General features: G+C 46.0%; 1 protein-coding gene across 1 annotated transcript in view; it reads right to left on the bottom strand.

The window, feature by feature from the left end:
• Positions 1-1809: 1809 nt before the first annotated feature.
• The window catches only part of mtnr1bb (melatonin receptor 1Bb), a 115884-nt gene continuing 96339 nt past the window's right edge, over positions 1810-21354 (bottom strand). Inside the window, exon 2 of the mRNA XM_078221435.1 lies at positions 1810-2678. Coding sequence (XP_078077561.1) covers positions 1810-2678 — 869 coding nt within the window. The remainder of the gene's footprint in view (positions 2679-21354) is intronic.

The raw sequence follows: 21354 nt of genomic DNA on the forward strand, positions 1-21354 counted from the left end.
TGGGACATAGTTGCAGGAAAAAGGATTGAGTAGCCTGAAGGTAAGCAGTCACTGGGGCAATTGAAGCTGGAGTACTGTTGTCTGACAACTCACTGCAGGCAGAAGAAGCAACAGGATTTTCAAACTGATTTGGAGTTGCTGTTGAAGGAAACATGAGGCTGTATCCTCAAAAGAGAGGATCTGAAATCCCTTATAAGGAAGCAGTGCTTTGAAGGGTAGTTGTGACTCTCAGTGATCACTGATGTCTGGGTAGATTGCTAAGAAAATTCATGGGTCGGGATTTTGTGACCGCATTCTCTTCGCGACTGGGATTTCAAAATGTTGTCTACTTTACAATAAGGCCAACGAAGGAATTGGGAAATAAATGCTGGCCTAGCCAGCAAAGCCCACATCTCTTGAATGAATAAAAAAGTTACTGGTCCCTAACTGGATTGTAACACTGTATTTAGTTTGGGTTAACATAAAATTATATTAATGATAGAGCGACATTCTTCAATTGTGTACATAATCAGGACTAAAAGCAAACTTCAATTTGGGCATAATGCAAAATAATTTTTTTTTTAAACTCACAATAACAGTGAAAAGGTTAAACGAAGGCAAAAATTACATGTATCTGTGTGGGTGTGTGATTATTTTATGGATTGTTGCTCAGGAAGAAGAATGAAAACCTGTCAATCTCAGCTGCACTGAAGGTAAGAACTTCCAAGATATTCAGAACCAGTTTGAACAAACTTTCCTGCTGTTTGATTGCTCTTCATTAACAATTTTTAATGTAAATTTCTTCAATATATCACCACACCACATAACCCTTACAGGTTTAGAAAGTCTGATAAATAAATTAATATCACCATACACTATTCTGTATGAAAAAGTGGTTTTGTTCATATTGAATGTCTTAAACGTTTCCATTTGGTTTTTATTCAAATCCATTTATTTCAGTAATGCCCCTTTGCCTGAATGACTGCAAACATTTTATCCGAAGTATTTTATCCGAAGTAAGTGGGTGTCAGTTCTTATCTGGGATAATTTGGAGTGTTGACAATGATGTAAAATAGGCTAAATTGTTAGTTTTGATAAGAACCAAATTGCAAATGCAAAAAGAACGGCTGATCGCACCAGTGAAATGCTTCACACTTTAATTTGATTGACTTCACTGGAAACGACAATAAGGTGCAATGTTTACTGGCTGGCTGAACTGATACCACCCATTTGTTTTTATTTTAACAGGGATGAGATTGCAAAGCACTCAGGTGGGCCTTCTGAACATCCTGCCAGGATAGCTCCTGTGGCTTTCTCCAAATCTTTTCCTGGGTCAACTGACCCAAATCCAGACCTAACCTGACCCACGGTAATGAAGATCTTGCCTTTGCAGGCACTTTCTCCAGAGGCGGGTTGGGCCAAGTTGAAATGTTCCCGAAAATCCATCCATCCATGTCTGATAGGCATAAAGAAGGGTGAGTTCATAGTTGGGCGTGATTGAGATAGTAGCTGAATGGCTGAAGGATGGAAACATTCCTTTATATATGGCAAAGCATATCAGCTAAGATTTTAATGCTAGGGTATCTGTATTGATGTGATGTAAATGTTCATTCAGGCACTACTCCATGTTTATCTCCACCAACTATAAGAACCTCAATTCACCACTTTAGTATTGGCAAAAATCAAAATTGTTGTATGGCGATTATAACAAAAAAGTAAGTAAAATGAAATAACACCTTGAAAGATTTTGTTTTTACAACATGAACCAAGGATTTCTGAATACACATGATCGGAAACTGCAGTCCAGCATATTTGAGTAAATGAATAATTTTACACAGAGTTTGCTTTAACCTGATCATTATTATTTATTGCAGGTGACGGTTTTGTCTTCTGTGCCTCAGTTCCACCTTTGGATGTTTCTTGAAACAAGCGGCGTGGTGCCCACAAGGACGTTATGATTCTTTTATATTCTTTTCTGAAGTTTTGGTTCAACAGTCCATATATAATTGCATTAAGGCAACTGTTAAAGTAGGCCATGAAGTAACTAAGGACAAAGAGCCACTCTGGGATTTTTGGTGCAATCTTCTGTGGATTGATAGCCACAGCTAGGCCAATGAAGTTCAGGGGGGCCCAGCAAAATGCAAAAAGCACAAAAACTAAAAACATAGTCAGAAAGTTTCTGAAGTCAGTTTGCTTCAGTCCTGGCCTCACATCTGTTTTGACTCGCCTCCTCACTTGAATCACCAAAATCCAGATTCGCAGGTAACAAAATGACACAACTGTGATAGGAACCAGGAAGTGAACGACCACCACAGCAATGGTATAAGAGGAACTAACTGTCTGAGTAAATGTACAGGAGTAGACGCGGGCATCATACTGTAAGGATCCAACAAAAAAATTTGGTACGATTGCAAGCACTGTTAACGCCCAGACCAGAAACACAAAGATCATTGTGTTGCGACAGCTATATAATTTGTCATAAGTCAGACTGTGACAGATGTAGCAGTATCTGTTTATTGCAATTGCTGTGATGTTGAAAATTGAACCTATCACACTTAGACCCATCAAAAAGCCACTCACTTTACAGTGAATGTCACCAAGGAACCATCCATTGTGAAAAATTGCAAAGAGTATTAGTGGATATGGATACACAGCCACGACAAGGTCAGCAAACGCCAAGCTTACAACAAACACATTACCTGAAAGAGAATAAAAGAAAGAACTGTTAAACCAAACTTAATCACCATTTACCCTATGGCATTCTACAATGACTTCTATCAATGTAGATTACTGATCATTCATCTTTTTGACATTGCATGACCTCGCTACTGGAGAATGGCTGCCATATTTGTTGACTTAACACCAGTTATTGATTCCAACACCAGGCATTTTAAGTATTAGGAGTCATTGGTAAAGAGTTACTAACTCAGTCCACAGAGAAACTCCCTCTCAAGCAAATCTAGAGAGGGAGAGAGAGGGGAGGGGGGGGGGTGCAGTAGACTCAATTTATTGCAAACAAGACCTTGAAGTCTCACCTAAGATAAAAACATCTGCATCTTTATAATAATTGCATTTTAATAAAGAATGCAGCAAGAAACTGGGAAGTTAACAACGTGGGAAATAGAATCCTACAGTGCAGAAGGAGGCCATTCAGCCCATCCACAATCCCACCCAAGCCCTATCCACATAACCCTATGCATTTACCCTAGCTAGTCCCCCTGACACTAAGAGACAATTTAGCATGGCCAATCCACCTAACCCGCATGCACATCTTTGGACTATGAGAGGAAACCAGAGCACCCGGAGGCTACCCACGCAGACACGGGGAGAATGTGCAAACTCTACACGATAGTGACCCAAGCCGGGAATCGAACCCGGGTCCCTGGCGCTGTGAGGCAGCACTACTAACAGCTGTGCCATCGTGCTGCTCTATTGCATTATGTGAAGCAATTTCTCCCATGTCAACCAATTATTTAACCATTGGTCATACCTACCACTTCTTGTAGTGCAATGAGGTAACTGCACTCCTTGTAATGGCATTTAGATTTGTGAATTGTAACTCAGAAGTGTAGAAAAAGTAATGAATTGTAATCGGACATTGGGTTTGACCCAGGAAGGTTTGAACTCAAAGTTCAATTGACCTCACCTTCCCAAAATAAATTCCCTGAAAACGGACCCACTTGAGATATTTCCAAATTTGCACATTCAAAAATGGAACTGTCCGGACCAAACCAGAGCAGCTAACAGCTTGAAGTAGATTATCTCCTGATTTTTAAAATAATATTCTTTCTTGGGATGTAACATCATTGGTAAGATCAGCATTCATTGCCCATTCCTAACTGCCCTTGAGAAGGTAATTGGGAGCCATCTTCTTGAATTACTGCAGTCCATGTTGTGTAGGTACATCCACAGTGCTGTCGAAGGAAGGTCATTGATGAAGCAGCTGAAGATGGTTCAGTCTTGGAATGACTAATGACTTCACAGGAAAAATATCTATACATGTAAAATGTAACATCGCTAATAAACTGTGAACAATATAGGTTATTTCAGGATGAATAGGGGTTATTTCAGGACAAAATCAGCAGTATTTCAACAACGAGAAGGGTTAAGTACAGACCCGATGTAATGATTAATTTCAGCCTGATGTTAATTTACCTACAGTACATACCACCACCAGACTGATGCCAATAATTCTGCGCAAAACTCCATGAAGGCAAAACACATTCTTTATAATACTCACAATAGCTGATGACAAATGGGCTAATTTGCATATTTCAGTGCACAATCCTTTGGTATCTGCATTGGTTCTGAATTATGTTACTAAAATTTCACACATTACATCATTAATGGTATAGAGGAACATAGAACATAGAACATAGAACATTACAGCGCAGAACAGGCCCTTCGGCCCACGATGTTGCACCGACCAGTTAAAAAAAAACTGTGACCCTCCAACCTAAACCAATTTCTTTTCGTCCATGAACCTATCTACGGATCTCTTAAACGCCCCCAAACTAGGCGCATTTACTACTGATGCTGGCAGGGCATTCCAATCCCTCACCACCCTCTGGGTAAAGAACCTACCCCTGACATCGGTTCTATAACTACCCCCCCTCAATTTAAAGCCATGCCCCCTCGTGCTGGATTTCTCCATCAGAGGAAAAAGGCTATCACTATCCACCCTATCTAAACCTCTAATCATCTTATATGTTTCAATAAGATCCCCTCTTAGCCGCCGCCTTTCCAGCGAAAACAATCCCAAATCCCTCAGCCTCTCCTCATAGGATCTCCCCTCCATACCAGGCAACATCCTGGTAAACCTCCTCTGCACCCTCTCCAAAGCCTCCACATCCTTCCTGTAATGTGGGGACCAGAACTGCACACAGTACTCCAAGTGCGGCCGCACCAGAGTTGTGTACAGTTGCAACATAACGCTACGACTCCTAAATTCAATCCCCCTACCAATAAACGCCAAGACACCATATGCCTTCTTAACAACCTTATCTACTTGATTCCCAACTTTCAGGGATCTATGCACACATACACCTAGATCCCTCTGCTCCTCCACACTATTCAAAGTCCTCCCGTTAGCCCTATACTCAACACATCTGTTATTCCTACCAAAGTGAATTACCTCACACTTCTCCGCATTAAACTCCATCCGCCACCTCTCGGCCCAACTTTGCAACCTGTCTAAGTCTTCCTGCAAACTACGACACCCTTCCTCACTGTCTACCACACCACCGACTTTGGTGTCATCAGCAAATTTGCTAATCCACCCAACTATACCCTCATCCAGATCATTAATAAATATTACAAACAGCAGTGGCCCCAAAACAGATCCCTGAGGTACACCACTTGTAACCGCACTCCATGATGAATATTTACTATCAACCACCACCCTCTGTTTCCTATCCGCTAGCCAATTCCTGATCCAATTTCCTAGATCACCCCCAATCCCATACATCTGCATTTTCTGCAGAAGCCTACCATGGTGAACCTTATCAAACGCCTTACTAAAATCCATATATACCACGTCCACTGCCTTGCCCCCATCCACCTCCTTGGTCACTTTCTCAAAAAACTCAATAAGGTTAGTAAGGCACGACCTACCTGCCACAAAACCATGCTGACTATCACCTATCAATTCATTACTCTCCAAATAACTATAAATCCTATCCCTTATAATTTTTTCCAACATCTTGCCGACAACAGAAGTGAGACTCACCGGTCTATAATTCCCGGGGAAGTCTCTGTTCCCCTTCTTAAACAATGGGACAACATTCGCTAACCTCCAATCTTCTGGTACTATACCAGAGGCCAACGACGACCTGAAGATCAGAGCCAGAGGCTCTGCAATCACTTCTCTTGCCTCCCAGAGAATCCTTGGATAAATCCCATCCGGACCAGGGGATTTATCTATTTTCAGACCCTCCAGAATATCCTGCACATCCTCCTTATCAACTGTAATACTGTCTATTCTACTCCCTTGCAACCCAGTGTCCTCCTCAGCTATATTCATGTCCCCTTGCGTGAACACCGAAGAGAAATATTGGTTCAATGCTTCACCAATCTCCTCCGGTTCCACACATAACTTCCCTCTGCCATCTATAACTGGCCCTAAACTTGCCCTAACCAACCTTCTGTTCTTGACATACCTATAGAACGCCTTAGGATTCTCTTTAACCCTATCCGCCAAAGTCTTCTCATGTCCCCTTTTAGCCCTTCTAAGCTCGCTCTTCAACTCCCTCTTAGCCAATCTAAAGCTTTCTAGTGCACTACCCGAGTGCTCACGTCTCATCCGAACATAAGCCTCCTTTTTCTTTTTAACCAACAAAGAAACTTTTTTGGTGCACCACGGTTCCCTAGCCCTACCAATTCCTCCTTGCCTGACAGGGACATACCTATCACAGACTCGCAGTAGCTGCTCCTTGAAAAAACTCCACATGTCGGACGTTCCCAGTCCCTGTAATCTCCTAGTCCAACCTATGTTTCCTAATTCTCTCCTAATAGCCTCATAATTACCCTTCCCCCAGCTAAAACCATTGGCCCGAGGTTCATGCCTATCCCTTTCCATCACTAAGGTGAACGTAACCGAATTGTGGTCACTATCACCAAAATGCACACCAACTTCCAAGTCTAGCACCTGGTCTGGCTCATTTCCCAGCACCAGATCCAATATAGCCTCACCTCTAGTTGGCCTGTCTACATACTGAGTCAAAAAACCTTCCTGCACGCTTTGAACAAAAACTGACCCCTCTAACGAGCTAGAGCTATAACAATTCCAGTCAATATTAGTCAAGTTAAAATCCCCCATAACAATTGCCCTATTACTTTCACTCCTAAGCAGGATTGACTCCGCAATCCTTTCCTCAACCTCTCTAGAACTTTTAGGAGGTCTATAAAAGACTCCCAACAGGGTGACCTCTCCTCTCCTATTTCTAATCTCCGCCCATACTACCTCAACAGATAAGTCCTCATCAAACCTCCTCTCTGACACTGTGATACAATCTCTGACCAATAATGCTACCCCTCCCCCTCTTCTACCTCCTTCCCTACTTCGACTAAAACATTTGAACCCCGGGACCTGCAGCATCCATTCCTGCCCCTGCTCTATCCATGTCTCTGAAATAGCCACAACATCGAAGTCCCAGGTACTGATCCACGCTGCAAGTTCACCCACTTTATTGCGAATACTCCTGGCATTGAAGTATACACATTTCAAACCCTGCTCCACCCCACCTCTGCAATGCCGTGCATTGCAGTCCCCATCCATGCATCCCTCACTTTCAGCCCCACTACTCAGGATCCCTCCCCCCCCCCGAATCAGTTTAAACCTCCCTGCATGGCCTTAGCAAATTTACCCCCCAGGATATTGGTCCCCTTCTGATTAAGGTGTAGACCATCCTTCTCATAGAGGTCACACCTTCCCCAGTACGAGCCCCAATTGCTTAAGTACCTGAACCCCTCCCTCCTGCACCATCCCCTCAGCCATGAATTCAAACCTTCCCTCTCCCTATTCCTCTCTAAACTATCCCGTGGTACAGGCAAGAGTCCAGAGATAACCACTCTGTCAGTCTTGGCCTTTAGTTTCCACCCCAACTCCATAAATCCCTGCCTAATATCCCCTTCCCCTATCCTCCCTATGTCGTGTGTCCCCACATGTACAATAACTTGTGGTTTATCTCCCTCCCCCCTAAGAGTCCTGAATACCCTGTCAGACACATCCCGGACCCCAGCCCCTGGTAGGCAACACACCAACCCTGAGTCCCTACCTTTAGTTCCGACCCTCCTATCTGTCTCCTTAATTGTGGAGTCCCCAATCACAAGGCCCAGTCTTTTACAGCCCCTAACCACCTGAGCTTTCTCACTCGGCTCACCCCCAGAGATCTGCTCTCTATGCTCAGTTGATTCCTCCTCAACTGTAGCCTCCAGCACCGAAAACCTATTATGGAGGGGAACCGCCCCAGGGGATTGTCTTCCCGATTGCTTCTTACCCCTCCTCCTGGCATTGACCCAAGCCTCATTTCTAGGAGTTACTATTTCTCTATAACTCCTATCAACTTCCACCTCCGCCTCCCGAATTATGCGGAGTTCCTCTACCTCCCCCTCCAGCTCCTTTACACGCTCCTCCAGAAGCTGCAATCTAATGCACTTCTTACACCTAAAATCTCCTGAAACACTACTGGATTTCCTCACCACATACATCCCACAGGAGATGCAGCATACTGCCTGAACTGCCATCCCTGAAGCCATTACCAGCAAGAAAAAAAGAAAACAAAAAAACTTCCCCACACTTCCCCAACTGTCACTCTCCACTGCAGCCCGAGCAGCACTCCCTCACTGAGACACCAACTGTCACACTCTACTGCAGCCCGAGCAACACTCCCTCACTGAGACACCAACTGTCACTCTCCACTGCAGCCCGAGCAGCACTCCCTTACTTGGAAAGGCCACACACACACACACATTGTCTGCATCTTTAAGACCTGGTTGGCTGTAGAGATTCACATTCTAATCAGTATTCTGTAACTTGATTTTTGTGTCTCTGTGCCCTGTTTGAGAGCAGATTTCCACTCCATCTGATGAAGGAGCAGCGCTCCGAAAGCTAGTGGCATTTGTTACCAAATAAACCTGTTGGACTTTAACCTGGTGTTGTTAGACTCCTTACTGTGTTCACCCCAGTCCAATGCCGGCATTTCCACATCATGACCACCATTAATGTGCAGCAATATAAATTCCACTTAACCATGAGGGACCCAGGGGAGACAGTTTCTGTGTTTGTTGCCAGCTTTCACCATATGGCTGAACACTGAGTTTGGCTCATCCTTAAGTGATGTATTGTGTGATTGTCTCATTTGCAATGCTAACAGTTTGAATATTCAGTAGAAGGTGTTGGCAGAAACTAAAATATCCCTGGGTAAAGCGGTTGAATTGGTTCAAGTGACTAAGAGCGTTGAACAGGGCGCTTTTGAACTGCAAGGCGTGCTGGGCAAGGTGAACAAAATTTGGCGGGAAATGGCAGCTACTCGGAATACCAGTAGCTAGGGCCCAGCGGAGCAAGAGAAATTGTCAGGCACAAGGGTTTGGTGAGTGTTATCATCCCCAATACAGATGCAAATATAAAGAGTTCATTTGTTTCAGATGTAATTGGAAAGGCCACACCAAGCCAGATGCAGAGTCAGACAGATGGCGCCTTGTTTCCCGAAGAAAAAAGTGAGGACACCAGTGAACAAGATTGAGGAAGATTTGGAAGAAGTTCGGATAAGTTTATAAGCTCAACTGTGGCAGGTTAAGTAAAACAGCCCCTATCAAAATCTCTCTCATGGTTAACAGACATCCATTAACTATTGAGGTAGACACTGATGCTTTGGTCACAGTAATAGGAGAGCAAACATATAAGTATTTGCAACCCTTGAGGCTTAGCATTACAATGGCCAAGTTGGCAACCTGTATCAGAGAGGCACTGAAGATAATGGGTAAACATTAACACCAATGTTTTACCAGCAGTAGTCTGCCCAGCTATCCTGATGATAGTTAAAGGACAGAGGCGAAGATTTATGGGACGAGACTGGCTGAAGTGAATCAAGTTGAACTGGAATATTCAGCATCACAGATGGGGTTTTCCAGGAGCTGTGGTACAAGTCAAGAAGTCTTTCAGAGAGAGTTGTGGTGCATACAAGGAATTAAGGCCAAATGTTATGTGAACCCTGGGTCAACACCAACATTTTTTAGAGCCCAGCCTGTCTCTTATGTCTTACAATAAACAAATAGAGGTGGAGTTGAAGCAATTGGAAGAGCTAGGGATATTGAACTGGTATAATTCTCCAAGTGAGCTGCTTCAATAGTTCCAGTTAAAACCAGACTGCAAAGTGAGGATTTGTGGTGATTACAACTTGACCATCAACAGGGTTGCCCAAATAGATATCCTATTCCTAGGATAGAAGAACTTTAGTTAAAACTGGCAGGAGGCCTCAAGTACACAAAATTGGACTTAAGTCGTGTGTACCAGCAGTTTGAGCTGGAGGAAGACTCGAGGAAATTTGTCAGCATTAATACACAAAAAGGCTTATTCCAATGTATGAGCTTGCCCTCAGCATTTCATCTGCATACACTATCTTTCAGCGCACCATGGAAAGCCTTCTGCAAGGAATCCCAAGAGTGGTCATGGATGATGGATGATGTCTTCATAACCTGGGTGTCACGTGCAGAGCATAGGACCAATTTGGAGGAAGTCCTCAAGAGATTCAAGGAAGCTGGTATCTGCTTGAAAAGAGAAAAATTACTTTTCAGGCTGAAAAGATTTATATTTAGAATTCAAAGTCAATGCAAAAGGCTTTCACCTACTTGATGAAAAGGCAAAGGTAATAAAAGAGGTGCCTATACTGAAGAACATAACGGAATTGAAGTCCTTTCAGGGGTGGTCAACTTTACCTAAGATGGCTGTCTTTACCAAATTTGTCTACCATCTTGACACCCTTACATCAACTAAAAAAAAAATCAATGTTGACAATGGGAGGATTCTCAGAGACCAAGAGGCCCTATACTCATCCATTTCAACCAAGCAAGCAGATAATAATGTGTGATACATCATTACCTCACAGATTGATAGAGTCTGACAGTCATATATGCTGTCAAGAAGTTCCATCAGTATTTTTACAGCCACCTCTTCACCATCATCTCCGACCACAAGCTGTTTCATGAAGATAAGCCGGTTCCACCAATCACATAGGCCTGAGTACAAAGATGGGCCTTACTGTTGGCTGCTTACAGCTACATTTTTCAACACAGGCCAAGGCCACAAATCTCTAATGCTGATGCTCTAAGTCGGCTCCCACTTCCACAGGCGGTATCTTTGCCTCCCATTCCATGGGAGGTGGTCATTGTTTTGAATTTTCTGGATACTCTTCCCATTTTGTTGGCCCACATTAAGACATGGACTCAGGGGAACCCAGTCCCTCTGAAAGTGAAGAGAATGGTTTTGACAGGCTGGCATTTTGACTAATCTGAGCAAGTCTGGCCCTACTTTCAGCCTTGGGATAAAATCAATTGCAAAGCTGGGGCACTATTGTGGGAGAACCAAGTGATGGTACCACCCCTGGGGCGACAGCCAGTCCTCCAGGAGTTGCACAATGCACATCCTGCGCAAACCAAAATGAAGGGGTTGGCCAGGAGCTACATTTGGTAGCCAGGAATTGACAAGGAGATAGAGGGTGGGGTCAACTGTGGTCAACATTGCCAAATGCAGCAGACCCTTCCGCCTGCATCAAACTTACATCCCTGGCAGTGATCTGGCCGTCCTTGGTCAAGGCTCCATATTGACTTTGCTGGCCTTTCATGAGGATGATGCTTTTGATCCTGGTGGACACACACTCAAATTGGCTTGACATTCAAACCAGACATTTCATGACCTCATCAGCCACAATAGAGAAGCTGTGACACAATACATGGCATACCAGAGGTAATCGTTTCTGACAACGGCATCACTTTCACAGCCCAAGAGTTTCAACACTTTGTTGAGACGAATGATATCCAACACATACAAACAACCCCATACCACCCTGCTTCAAATAGGTTGGCAGAAAATGCATTGCAAACTTTAAAGTATTGATGTGGAAGCAATCCAACTGACCTGTATCTGCATGAAAGTTGTTTCGATATAGTTTCAACTATCATTCACTAAATCACCATTGTGATTTAAGGCTATCTTGTAGTGTTACCTCGCACCACAATAATGATCAAAATTGGTCAATGTCAAATAGGGTAACAGATTAAGTGATCTGCAAAGGAAGAAGTGAATTCACTTATTCCCTTTGAAAAAACCATAGCTGTCAATCAGGCTTAGAGTCTTTGTAAACATTGTGAGTAGGAACAATGGAGGTATTTGAGATGCATTCAAGCAAAAAGAGAAAGGTAAAAAATCACAGCTGACTGGAGGCTGAGTATAGATCTATTAAGATGCCAATGGAAGCCTATTTCAAAGCACTGCACTATGAAATAGAATGAGGTCAAAGGTTTTCAATGGAATAGAGAGGGTTTCAGCTTGCTGGGAAGCTTTAGCAACTTCAAATCAAAGCTGCGTGCACATATTGAGGCTGAGTCCACAGCTGTGCTGACTGGAACCTTCCCCACCCCCAACTGAATTTGACATTTCCTCTTTGTCAGGAGACTTCAAAGAGGTCTGCTCTCACCTATAACTTCTGACAGGGAGTTCAGAAAATCTGTGTTGCAGAATGGAGTGTTGCTATGATATAAAATCCTGCCAAGCGATGGGGTGGGATGTGGTGGGGAGGTGTGTTAATTGAGATTAAAATGACCTGGCCACTTCACAATTTGCACAGCTGACAGGCAAGAATGCAGATGTTGATCACAGGGCTGCCCGAAATCACCATGCCAGGGGTAATCTTCAAGTCTGCCAGGTCTAGAAGGGGCAATTCAGCCATGACGCCCTCATTCTGGCGGAGAGTGGTGAGGTCAAACCCTTTACCACCCAACCTTCAGGACCACAGGAACTTTGGGGGACCCTCCTACTGCAGAGGGGCAAATGACAACTAGAACTGCCTCCTTGAGTCCCCTCAGAGCCCAAGGCACCAGGCCAGAGTGTCAGTGCCAGGGTGCCAGGTGACAGTGCAACTTTGGTACTGCCAAGATGCATGGCCTGAAGGGGGACCTGAGTGGTGGTCTGAAGGGGTAGGGGATCCTGAGTAGGTGTCCTCCCGGAGGAAGGGGGGGGGGGGGGTGGGGGAGGCTAGCTTTTCTCTGTCCGCCTGCTGCCCAAGGTACTGGGAGATTTAAGCATGCTCCCCACAGATGTGACGAGCTAGCTGTATGTCTTTTGGCATGACATAATGCCGATGTGATTCTGGGGAATCGATGACCTGTTATTTGAGTGGTGGTGAGGGGAGGATGCCCCTTTTTGCTGAGGTTTTGGTGATGCTTCCATGGAACCACAGGGTCCAACACACCAGATCCATGATTGTCAATTCCTGTACAAAAGCCCATCCGGTGCAGATCCCACTGTGGAGGAATTGGATCAGGCTTCAAGCCCACTAATCAGAGGTAAATAGGCACTTTGAATATTTATCGTGTTTTGCCCATTTTGGCTGGGAATCTGATCGGAGCCGACTGGGCGGACTGGGAGCATTGTAACAGGTTTGGAGACTGTTGCAAAACTCGTTTTGTGTCTAATGCCCGATTCTCCAGACCAATGTGATTCCCGCCAGGAGCTGGCGGGCCCGGAGAATCGCGGCCTCTGTGGTTTCCAGCATTTTCTACTTTTATTTCAGATTTCCAGCATCTGTCAAAACTTGCTTTGAGATTCTTTGGGATGCTGCCTGATATGAGACAAAGCAAATAAAAAGAACACAAAAGATAAAAGCAGGAGGAGATCACCAGGCCCTTCAAGCCTAACCCACCATTCAATATGATCATGGCTGATCTATGCTGGCCTCGGCTCCTTTTCTGTGCCATTTCCCCATAGCCCTCGATTCCCTGATCTATCAAAATACCAATGACTAAAGACTAAAAACAAGGACTGTTTCTAGATAAGAAGAGAATATAGGGTGATCTAATCACAGTTGAAAACTAGAATTAAGGAATGGGACAGGACAAATAAAAACAGGCCATTCAAAATGATTAAGGTGCTTAGAACAAGCAAGTGTAGATATAAGATTAATGTAAAAGAGTTTGGACAAAGGAGAGGAGAAATATTTTTACACAGCGAGTTGTAAGACTACAGAATCCATTGCCTGAGTTAGTGACAGAAGCACAGGTCATGTCAGTTAAAAAAGTTTGGAAGAAAAGACGGACATAGAGATATAAGGGTGGAAATTTAATTTGACAAGTGGAGGGCAAGTGTGTCAATAGGCAACAGATTAACAGGGTTAAAATTGCCATCCAGGCAGCAATCCCCACCCCCCTGATTTCTATCTCTACCTCAGCACAATCTGCTGTGCAGACGGACAATGTGCAATTTAAATATGTTGAGTGCCTGTTATCTGCTTCTTTAACTTGGATTTGTATCTCTAACTGTGTGTGCACAAGTTTGCCAGGCTTCCTGCAACTCATGAGGGAAATCAAGGTGAGAGTGGGGTGTTGACCAAGTGACAGGCAAGGAATATTTTGAATATACAGAGACCTCACATCTGCTTTCGTGTGTCATTGAAAGGATTTTGCTCACTGTTCTGAGGGTTTGCTTTCACTGCTCTGAAAGTGAGTTCCGTTACTGTGGAGTTCACATCAATAGCTGTAAAATTCCAGGCTGACAATCTTCAGTTCAAGCTGAGGGTTTATGCAGCTTCACTTTGGTCTGCAGGTGGGGAGGAAAGAACTGCATTGAACAGTCTTCCTTTCAAACATCTGTTGCTCTACTGGGCTGAGAGAATAGACATGGGGCAAAATCTTGTTGAGGCGTTGGGAGGCCTTGCCTGTCAGCTGGAGTGCCAACGGGAGTCCCATGATGCCTCTTTTCAGGAAGACCAGCCTGGAGAGTTCTCCTGGAGGGTCCTTTACTTTTGATTTTCTATCGTCGTGCCTGCCACCGCCATCTGCTCCTGCTCACTTGTACATGAGAGACCTTGTGACAACATAACATCCTGTCTGAGTGGTTCCTCGGAGATTTATGAACTTATGCAGGTGGACAGTGTGCATGAGTCCTGTGACAGTGTATCCTCTTTCTGAGTGACCTCTTTGTCTTTCCTTCAGCATGTTATCTACCCTCATCAAGCATATAAAAACCTGCATTTCAAAAATACATTTCCAAGGTGTATTGGTAATATCTTGTCAAGTTAAAGTGTTGTCAAACCCGTACAATACATTGCTTCCCTTGGCTGCTCCAACGTGTTGTCTCTCCTTAGATTACACAGTTAGTTTGAAATCCGAGTTGTTTTCCATGATATTGCCATGGAAACAAATAATTAGAAAACGTAGATGTTATTATTTGGATTTGCAGCATAAAGACACTTATGCTGGTAATTGTTGTCCTCCTCCAGTGGCATGCTGGATGGGCCTATGGGAGATAAAAGATACTGATTAAAGCTGTCAAAGTAAGAGGGTATTAAATCATCATTGAACACATTATCATTTTTTAATGGCTGCCAAAATCAGCTAAATATGTTGGCTGTATGATATTTAATTATTTCAGCAAATAACTGGAAGACTGCAACACCACCTCCTGCTCAACAGTTCCCCATCCCTACTTCCAAAAGCCAGATATGCCACAATGTGGGTTTTTCTCCAGCATTTCCTCCTCTGCAATTATCAAAATGGAAGTGACTAAAGGGCCTTCTCTGGTTCACTGCCTCTGCTTGATGTTCTGCATTCTCTTCACCTGAATAGTGCATATAGGTGGTAGAAAGGCTTTGGGGATTAGGGAGGTGAGTTGCTTACCACAGAATTCCCATAATCTGAGCTGTTCTTGTAACCACAGTATTTATGCAGCTGCTGCAGATAACTTTCTGGCCAATGGTGACCCTCAGGATATTTATGATGGGCATTAAGTGATAGTAAGGGTATTGAATGGCAAGGAGAAGTGGCTAGATTCTCTCGTGTTTCAATTAGGGTCCGGTACCATTTGGTCTCCCATCCAATTTTGTTGGGGGCCGATTTTACCAAATCGGCTAAGTGCCGGGTGCGGTTATAAATCAGACCCGCGCGCCGCAGCCGCGCTCCAGCACCCTCATACGCCTTTTTTCGGCGCGGGCCCAGTAGACGGAGCTTAGCACATTTGCATCTGTTGGAGCACCGAACTGCGCATGCGCAGTTCGAAGCCGCCAGCACTCAGCGCGCCCGAGTGCGAAAGTCAAAGGCAGCGCTGACAGCAATGCTGTCTGCGCTGCCTTTGACTTTCTTTGGTGGGAGGGGGGGTTGGATGTGATGTCTCTTCCCTGGGGGGGGATCTGAAATCTCTTCCCTGAGGCGGGGGGGGGGGGGAGGGTGGTATGTGATGTCTCTTCTCTAGGTGGGGGGGGGGGGGGGGGGGGGGATGTGACGTCTCTTCCCTGAGGGGGGGGGGGTGAAGATGTGACCTCTCCGCCCCCACCCAGGGGCAGAGACGTCCCATCCCCCCCCCCCCTCGGGGTGGTTCGCAGGGGCGGTCCGCGAAGGGTGGTCAGGGGCGATTCGGCGGTTCAGTTGCTGAGTTGAAGCCCTATCGGACTTGAATTCAGCAACACGGTAAATGTGTGGGCGCCGATCAGACCGGAGCCTCGTAAAGTGGGAATCCTCGGGTAAGTTGGGCGCGGGCTTCATTATGCCGATTTAAATGCATGCACGTTGGTAAAGGCGCGATTGGCCTTGGGTCGGGTCTGGACCGTGTTTTAGGCCCGACGCCCAACTTTACCACGATTTCGCGCCCGAAATTTTGGTAAAATCGGGCCTTGGTCTGAGGCATGGACCACATATTCATCCCTTAAAAGGTAAAGTCACCATAGTCCCTGATGACCATAGGCTGCTCTCCTGTTTGAGGGGGAGAGCTGACTAGAGATGATTTAACCCAAGGACCACCACACCTCAAGTAAGGGGCAAGGTTGAGAAGGTTGGGCCTTCCAGAAAAACTTCAGCCAGTACAGGAATTGAACTCACAGTGTTGGCATCTCTCTGCATCACAAACCAGCTGTCCAGCCAACTGAGCAAAACTGACCCCCATGGGAACAGAGTATTCATATACATTTTGATATCCGACAGTCAGTTTTACACTTTGCTTCAGTGAATTTAGCGTGGAAGACTCTATATCGACTTACTGAAGGAAGGCACAATAAAAATGGAAGAATTTTGGTTTATTCATCACATTGACAGATTCAGCTTAGAAGCACAAATAAAATTCCTTTTCTTAATGAAGAAGATTTCCTCTATTTCCTGTCTCTAGAGAGTTTGAAGTAACTTCAGGAGAATGAAGACAGGATGGCAGTTTATGCAGTGAGATGGCAAATTGAATTTGATGAGAAGGAGTGTGAGGTATAGCATTTAAGGGAAGAAGAATGTGGAGAGGAAGTATTCACTAAATGGTAGAACATTTGACAGAGTAGTGAAGAGCCCGTGGGGTTCATAGGCAGATTTTAGAAGTGGAAGCATGAGCTAATGAAGCTGTAAAATAATCCTTTCATGATTTAGCTGTGTATAGCACACAGCAAAATTCTCTCCACCTCTGTCCATCCCCATCGTGATGTGGAGGTGCCGTCATTGTCTCTGGATCCGCTGGCGCCCAGAGAGTAATATGATGGCCTGAAGTTTCGGGCAAAAAAAATGGAATTTGATGCCAGCTGCCAGTGGACAGTGCACCGTGGGCATTGCCAAGGCACATAGCCTGAAGAGGGGGGCTGTGTGTGTGGTCTGAGGGGAAAGGGGGGCTGAGTGGGCGGCCTGAGGGGGGAGGGTTGCTAAGTGAGTGTCTGTAGTGGATGTGGAGATCCCCATCGTTACCAGAAGACAGATCATTTTTGTCCTAGGCATTGTTTTCTTTGCCATTTCTTCTTGGGTCATGCTATCTATTTTGAATGTGGAAGTGCTCAAACTCTCACATCAAACAGAAACTCACTGCTGTTGGCAGCTTATCTCATTGACAGCGTATGTGATCAATGACATTAAAATATTGCACTGAGTTAAATAACACATTAGACTTGCTTGGTACAAAAAGCAAATGTTCCTTTTCTAGCTGTTGTTAAGCAAGTACATCTATAAAAGATCTTACATCGCGTGTGTGCTTTGTTCATAATACATGGGAGTGACATTATAGCTATTACATTTATACACGCTAACATCTTGCGTTACAATATCATATGCCTACGATTGCAACAACTTGAACAAGTAGGAAATTTTCAATCAAAATTTGGCAGAAGACATTGTACTAAGGAAAACTACAAAGGGTTTAAGAAGTCAATCAATAATGAACATTCTTGAAACGATACCTTTAAAAAAAAGGCAAATGATTGAAATTGCTTCAAATATTTTTTGGTAAGTCCTTTCATCCTGCTTCTCACTAAATTACCACAAATTTGTCTATGCAACAGCCTTTTCTGTATTAAAAATACAGGGGGGGTAGGTGGGGGGAATATTCTCCGGGTCCGCTAGCGCCCAGAGAGTAATATGATGGCCTGGAGAATCGGGCAAAAAATAAATGGAATTTGATGCCAGGTGCCAGTGGACAGTGCACTGTGGGCACTGCCAAAGCACATGGCCTGAAGGGGGGCTGTGTGTGTGGTCTGAGGGGAAAGGGGGGCTGAGTGGGCGGCCTGAGGGGGGAGGGTTGCTAAGTGGGTGTCTGTAGGGGGGTGGGGGGGAAGGTCCGGTCACGCTCATGTCTGTATGGTGGGGGGGGGGGGGGGGGGCTCACCCGTTATTTGTGGGTTGGTGATGCTTCCATAGTCAATGGGGGGGAGGCACCATTTAATTTTTTGGGGGAAGAGGAGCCTGTCTTCGAGAGCGGAGATTGGGCCGCACTTTAAAAATGGCGGCCTGGTCGCTTATCAGCAGGGCTGGCTGGCAGGCTGCTCAAAATAAGCTCACTAACACCTTTAAAGGTGTGTGAATCCCATTTGAAATATGCTGCCCAGTGCCAGCACGAGACACTGGGACCCCTTCTATGTTTTTGTTACTCCCCTATGTCTCTCTATTTCCTATTCCCTTTCTCTGATATTTCAAATGAAGTTACTGAGGGAAATGTGTACTTTCAGATGAGGGCTGCGATTCTCCCGAATCGGGACAAATGCTCACACCAGCTGGGAAGCTGGAGTGTTTCCCCCTGGCGCTACCAGCGATCTGCATTTACAATTCAGAATATGTTAATGGGCCAGTTCTCCCCCTCCATGTGTTTCACACAGATTCTCTGATGCCTGGCGTTTGATTGGCCCTCTCCAAGCGGGTGCTCCCTTCCCCAGCACTCTCACTCCAGCCAGCAATATGACTGGGAAGATGTCTGCTCCATAATTCCTCGGGTCAGTCAGAGGAGGAGAGGATGCTCGAGGTTGTGGAGAAGAGGAGGGCCAACCTCTTCCCGAGAATTGGCAGCAGGCTGCCTTCAGCCGAGGTAGCGGAGGCATGGGAAGCAGTGGCCGAGGCAGTAAGTGCCGAGAGCTTCACCAGGAGGGCGGGCATGCAATGCCACAAGAAAATGAACAACCTGCTCCAGTCAGCAAGGTTGAGTGCCGACTTCCCTGCCCCTGGCATCACTCATGTCCCTAACCTCTGCCATCTCATCTTAAACCCCCTCTATCCCACAGCGCCAACTTCTAACATTGTGACAGAATCTCCATCAGAAACCACCCACCCCTAGCCCCCCCCCCTCCCCCCCCAAAAACCCTGCCATCCACATCGCACCCACTGATTGGTCTGGTCCCATGGTCACACATGCCACCAGCTATCAGCCCCCATCCTAGTCAGGCCAACCTCTCACTGTGTCCTCATAGGCAAAGACTGCCTTCAACAAGAGGGAGTGGGTGAAGACGGACGGTGGCATCCCCCTGTTATATAATTCCTCACCCCCCCTCTTGAGGAGAGGGCACTGGAAATAGCGGGAGAGACACCAGAGCGAGCTGTCACTGACTGTGGGGTCAGCAGGACCTGAGCAAGTAAGAGCCCAAAGCACCATGATCTCGATGATGTATCGTCCACCATACCCTCGACATCTCCACCAGCTGATACCATGTCCTTTGTCTTGCAGGATCCCCATTGGATGGGACCAGGCCATCTAGGTTTGCATCCAGCACCCGGGGCTACAGCTCTGGCCAGGGAGGATACAGGCGTCACTGCATTCACCAACACCAAACACCAGCACAGAGACACTCATCATGGTGGGAAACATTCATGGACAGGCTTTTGAGGCACTTTCTGGTGAGAACCATGCTACTGCTATTGCACATCTGGTGGTCTTCCCACTGGGCCTCCGCACTCATTCCTAATAAGGGAATTATTAGACACCCGCCTCTGAAAGCATCACTAGTCCAAGACCCGAAGATCTCACCTTTGAGCCTCCCCACACCCAACCTCTTACTGTTGTGTGGAATGAAGTGAACCCATTGATCTAACAATGATGAGCCAGGGGGTAAGTGGGATGTGCTCAGAAAGGCTGGAGTCAGACTTCAGATGCTGATGAGTAACACAGCTTTACTCACAACAAATCATCATCACCCTCCAGCCTTGCAATGGGACCCGCTAACACTGCCAACCTAGGCCCATCACCCTGGTGTGATGCCTCGCTGACTCTTTTTGGGGGAGAGGGAGGGGAAGTGTGAGGAATGTTGTAAGAGCGGGGGAGGAGGAGATGGAGCTGAAAGATTGGGGGAAGCGGAATGGGAAGGAGCTCAGAATGAGGAAAAGTGGATATCAAAGGGCCCGGTCAAGTCAGGGTATGAGGATCAGTGGCGGGGGAAGGTGGGGATTGATCTTCCAGACAATGAAACTCTTATACCTCAAATCTGGATGTAATGAGGGCCTTCCTGTTCCAACGCCTCTGTCAAACCCTGGCCGCTGGATGCTCAGCTCCCTGGGCATCCTCCTCTGTGCCATCCTGGTCCTTCTCCTCTGACAAGGCCATGTGTTCCTCCTCCTCCACCTTCTCCATGTCATCGCGCTGCTGTGCACAGTTATGCAGCACACAGCAAGCGACCACTATCCACACCGCCCTTTGGGGGCTATATTGGAGCGTCTCGCCAGAGCAATCCAAACAGCGGAACCATATCTTGAGGCCTATGCACCGCTCGATGATGCTCCCGGTGGAAGTGTGGGCTTCATTGTAACGGGTTTTCCCCTCAGTCTGGGGTCTCCACACAGGCATTATCAGCCATGATCTCAGTAGGTAGCCCTTGTCCCCCACTAGCCATCCCCTCAGCCAAGAGTGGCCTCGAACATGTTGAGTAACTCCAACACTCCCAAGATGTAGGAGTTGTGCACACTCTCAGGATGGCGTGCACACGCATGCATAATGTCCAGGAGGTGGTTGCTCACCAGCTGATGTTCATGGAGTGCTATCCCTTCTTGTTAATGAAGGGCAACCCATGTCGAGATGGAGCTAGAAGGGCGGCATGGGTGCCATCTAATGCCCCCTGGACCTGGGCCATCCCAGTGATGGCAGATAATCCTGCAGCCCAGGCATCCTGATGGGCCTGGCCCAGGTGGAAGGTGATGTAATTAGATGCCTGGGCATACACTGCATCTGTGATCTCACGGATACCTATATACCCTAACCACCAGCACAAACACCACTACCCACAGGTGCTTTGCGAGACCTCTCCCCGAACACCTCTGTATAACTTTCAAGTGGCATCTTACCTCCTTGATGCCCCTTGGTGCTCAGTCCGCGAGGGCCCTGCTTGTCAGGACCTGCACCAATTCCCAACTGCGTGACTTCCAGCTGGAGGGGCGGGAGCATCTCAAGTGGCTGTT

The sequence above is a fragment of the Mustelus asterias genome, chromosome 10, assembly GCF_964213995.1.
Source record: "Mustelus asterias chromosome 10, sMusAst1.hap1.1, whole genome shotgun sequence".
NCBI classification, from domain to species: Eukaryota; Metazoa; Chordata; class Chondrichthyes; order Carcharhiniformes; family Triakidae; genus Mustelus; species Mustelus asterias.